The sequence below is a fragment of the Amphimedon queenslandica genome, unplaced genomic scaffold (genome assembly GCF_000090795.2).
Source record: "Amphimedon queenslandica unplaced genomic scaffold, v1.1 AMPQUscaffold_12759, whole genome shotgun sequence".
NCBI lineage: Eukaryota > Metazoa > Porifera > Demospongiae > Haplosclerida > Niphatidae > Amphimedon > Amphimedon queenslandica.
The window spans coordinates 9016-13289 of NW_003547005.1; the positions used below are offsets into that span (position 1 = coordinate 9016).

General features: G+C 34.8%; 1 protein-coding gene and 1 long non-coding RNA gene across 3 annotated transcripts; one reads left to right on the forward strand and one right to left on the reverse strand.

The window, feature by feature from the left end:
* The first annotated feature begins 341 nt into the window (after nucleotides 1-341).
* On the forward strand, nucleotides 342-2124 carry LOC109586866 (uncharacterized). Its single transcript, XR_002187250.1, has 2 exons — nucleotides 342-603; nucleotides 650-2124. It is a non-coding gene; the product is annotated as an uncharacterized LOC109586866 (long non-coding RNA).
* Nucleotides 1802-4173, reverse strand: LOC100634618 (uncharacterized). 2 transcript variants are annotated; one of them, XM_011408864.2, is made up of 4 exons: nucleotides 4040-4173; nucleotides 3328-3643; nucleotides 3206-3265; nucleotides 1802-3158 (listed from the first exon to the last, which is right to left on the reverse strand). In XM_011408864.2, the coding sequence occupies exons 2-4, from the start codon at nucleotides 3439-3441 to the stop codon at nucleotides 1953-1955; spliced, it is 1380 nt and encodes a 459-aa protein (XP_011407166.1). In that variant the 5' UTR covers nucleotides 3442-3643; nucleotides 4040-4173; the 3' UTR covers nucleotides 1802-1952. The 2 variants fall into 2 exon arrangements, with proteins under 2 accessions (XP_011407166.1, XP_003390189.1); XM_003390141.3 differs by having other exon boundaries at nucleotides 1802-3052; nucleotides 3104-3158; nucleotides 3328-4173.
* Between the last annotated feature and the right edge of the window lie 101 nt (nucleotides 4174-4274).

The window sequence follows — 4274 nt, forward strand, 5'->3', positions numbered from 1 at the left end:
ATGATTAAGACATTGTTGAGTGCAAGTAGTTTTTAATCTCCGTCCTTAACGTCGAAAATGTATGCTCAGCTGAAGCTGATGTTGACAAAGTTGTTAAATAAAGAAGTTGAAGCTTGTGTATTTTTGAAAAAACTAATAAAAGTGTGTTCTTAGAAGTTAAACTAATGTATAAATTGTTTTACAAAACGAATCATCACACAATATGCACACATATAAGGATGATCTAAACTAAAGTCTATAGTGTTGATAATAGTAATGCATGTACATCACTTAAAGTTGGAGGGGCTAAGCCCCCCTTCAATGAAAGTTGGGGGGGCTTAAGCCCCTCCTGCCCCCCCTGTTCCTACCCCTATGAGTAGCAGTATATCATTGATAGCTCCAGCATTAGAGGTAGTGGTGTTCTTCATAAGAAAGAGAGTTCTTATGATGCCATCAATAGCCTGAGCATTGCTCTTTGTAACATTAAGCAGCTCCTGAAGGAGTGTATCATTGTGAGCATCATTGGAACATGAAGCAGAGCAAGTAGCATAATTATGACATTGGATGAGTTGAGGGAGACAAACAATCACCACAAGAAGAGACAACATTCCTTCTCAGTTACTGGTTAGTTGATCAGTTGTGTAACGTACTCTTTTATAAACTTCAGAAGAGCATGACCAGTGACGTTGAAAATAAGCACAAGAATTCAAGGCGTACACTAGACATTAGTCATATCAGACACCTGTGAGGTTATTGTAGTTGTGTACAAATATGCAAAGAACGTACTCGAGTACAAGCCACTCCTTGATTATCAAAACATACACTACTCATGCACAAATTAACTACATTACAGCAACACTTGTCCAAAATGACCACAAGAAGAGACAATATTCCTTCTCAGTTCACTGATTTGTTGATCACTTGCATAACAGATCTTTCATAAACTTTAGAAAGGCATAACCAATGACGTTAAGAGTAATTCAACAAGAATTTAAGGAGAGGACACTATTATCAGATTCAAACCATTACCACATGTACTAATGATAATGATAATTAGTTTCTTATAATACTATTAACATATAGAGCATAAGGCTCAATTGTATCAAACAATAAACAAAAATAAGGCTTGCTCTAGATCAGCTGCATAGCCATATGGTAACTGTGAGGCTAACTTTAAGAGCAAGTTACAAAGATTAACAAAGATACGGCCTAGATCTAATTAATAGCACAACTTCATTCACAAATACACTAACTAACATGCCTCTACTAATGAACATACAAGTACAAACTAATAAGTAATTACTGTAATACATCTGTAGTGAGCTGACTCATCATGACATCACATCAGAACTCATAAATAGTCATAAACTATCTTTGTATATATGTTCCATGCTGTGTTATTAATAATCAGTGTTTGGGTGTCAACACGAGGCATCGTTAGCTCTCTCTCTCTAGCGCAGCAATCCTGCCTGCCTTCATGCTAGCCATTAACCAGCACTCATCCATAACACTCATTTTTGAATTTGCTATACATCCAAGTACCTTTCTTCTTCAAAATAATAATTTCAAATTTGCAGTGCATAATGACATCCAAACAATGCAGTAGTAGATCTAGAGACGTTTAGCTTTGTTCATGTTGTTAGGGGGAGTGCACTGATTTAAGTTCATTGGTATGCCCATAATTGACCAGGATGCACCCACTCTGAATAATTATTTGTCAATAAAATGGTAACAAGTGCACCCTTATGCTTGAGTAGCCTGCATTTATATGCACCCACAACTTTCAGATATGCTGGAGATGCTTTTGGCTTTGTTTAAAATATTTTCTTAAAATTATTGAAAGAGTAATATCTACATATTAACCACGACTACAAAGCAAAATAACAAATCAAGGAAAGGATAAAATCTACATAAGCTAATAAGTGATTTAAACAGCATAATAAAATAAGTATCATCAAGAATGAAAAGCGAAGTTATTTATTTGAGCGATCCTTCCACTTGTAGAGATCAATAGTGAGTGCCTGGGGTATTCCCATCATCGAGGAATTAGAGAAGACATCAACAAACACTTTAACAGAATATGGTATATTAAATGTTTTGATCACTTGAAATAAGTTATAGGTGGATCCACTGAATTTATAAACAGCTACTTTCGCATGAGGATCTGCTGCAATTGATGGCTTATAATCCCATGAAGATATGGCCATAAAGTATTCACCCCTGATGGAAAAAATGTCGAGTGCCATGACATGTGATGTTAAAATAGTTTGAAAGACCTCAAAATGTCCTGTGAAGTCACTCAATCTGTAAACAACCAATGGTCCATTTACACTGGCAGCCACTAGGAAGTGACTAGGTTTAACATATGCATGGTAGAGGTCACGTATTTCTATTGAATTTGGTAAGGGTATTGCCTGGAATATCTCAAAACGGGATCCATTCAACCTGTAAATGAATGAGTTTACAATGCTTGATGAGCTATTATATCCACAGGTAATGCTTAAAAAGAGATTACCTTTGATGTCAAAAAAATTTGGTTTTATTCCACATACGGTCTCTAGAGATTGAAAAAAATTGAACTGATGATGTTTAGGATACCATTTATAAACTTTAGAGGCTACTGGTGCAGTTTGTGAGAAATAATAATTTAGTTTTGTAAGAGTGATAAAGAATTCGCCTGCTGTCTTTCCGAATGTGATCTCATTAGTCTCATTAAAAGTTTGTACTTGTGTTAGAGTCCCTTCAATGTCTTCATCAAATGTCCAATTGTAAAGTCGTGCTCCTATTTTTTCTGTACCTTGGGAACCATGGCAGGCTACAGCGATGTATACTGTGTCGTTAATCTTAATGTTTTTTGTAGATGTTGCCCAAGGAATCATTACTGTTTGAGAATGCCTCAGTCCCTCTCCTGTATTCTGGTATATTGAGACACTCTGCCAGTGGCTACTAGTTGCTATTATGTACTGCCTCATTTGCTGTCCATCCCATGCTGAGAACTCATCAATGTGGTCCATATATGGTATGGAGGAAGATTTCCATTTAGAAAAAAACCTTGGACCTGTCAATCGATAAACTATTAAGTAAAAAGAGAGGTGATACAGTGTGAGATTAATTTCATACATACTAGTCCTAAATACATATTCAAAATACAGTATCATCATCTCATCCAATTTGGTAATCTAATGATAATAAAGTAATAATTATGAAAATCGATAAATTTAGTAACCTCCTCTTGTGTCTCATTTAGTTTCTTTTCCAAATGGCTCACTGGTGACTCTTCATTTGACTATTGATAAAAATAACAATTATGATAACAATGATATTTAATGGTCATTATTATTCCAGTACCCGCTTATTTTTAACATTATAGTTATATTCCAATGCAGTCTCCTCCACTGGTGCTGCCACAGAACAAACTACAATGCCTGAAAAGAACAGAATGCAAAACATCATGAAAGACATGTCTTGATTTGCCAACTCTAACTGATTGTTATTATAGTAACAAGAGTACTCTTGATGATAAGCTCTCAACTCGGTGTGACTTTAAATACTAAAAGGGACCGGAAATATCATCTGAGTGATGTCATTATGCTTTTAGTTGGATATGGGTCTAGTTTACACTAGAACACAAGAAACCTCAAAATGAACACCAAAGCTGATACTTCTATAAACAAATGATAAAGCAGATAAATTCTAATGAAAGCAACAGTCTGTGAATTGTACAAATTGCAGCTGGACGCCATAAAAACTGTCTGATTAAGTCAAACTATATAATGTCTTAAAACTAGGGGAATCTCTTCGAATCTCTTATAAGGAACTGTTAAATGAAGCTTCTTAAAAAGGAACTGTTAAATGAAGCTTCTTAAAAAGGAACTGTTAAATGAAGCTTCTTAAAAAGGAACTGTTAAATGAAGCTTCTTAAAAAGGAACTGTTAAATGAAGTTTTTTAAAAAGGAACTGTTAAATGAAGTTTCTTAAAAAGGAACTGTTAAATTAAACTTTCAGAGAGCTCTCTTAAAAGGAACTGTTAAGAGGAAGTGTTAAAGTGAAATATACTCACTTCTATCTCTGACCAATTGACCATTCTATTTCTGAGTCATTGTTAAAGCTTTGTCACTAGTATCAAGAGTAGATAATACTTAGAAGAGAGTGTCCTACTGTGCATATACCCCCTGCTTCATCACAGCGTACTAGCGTAGAATTGAAGAGTCACATTCAGGATATTTTCAGTAATTTTGAGTAGTTATTCAAAAATAACTAGCAATATAATAGACTAACTACTCAAATAAAATACT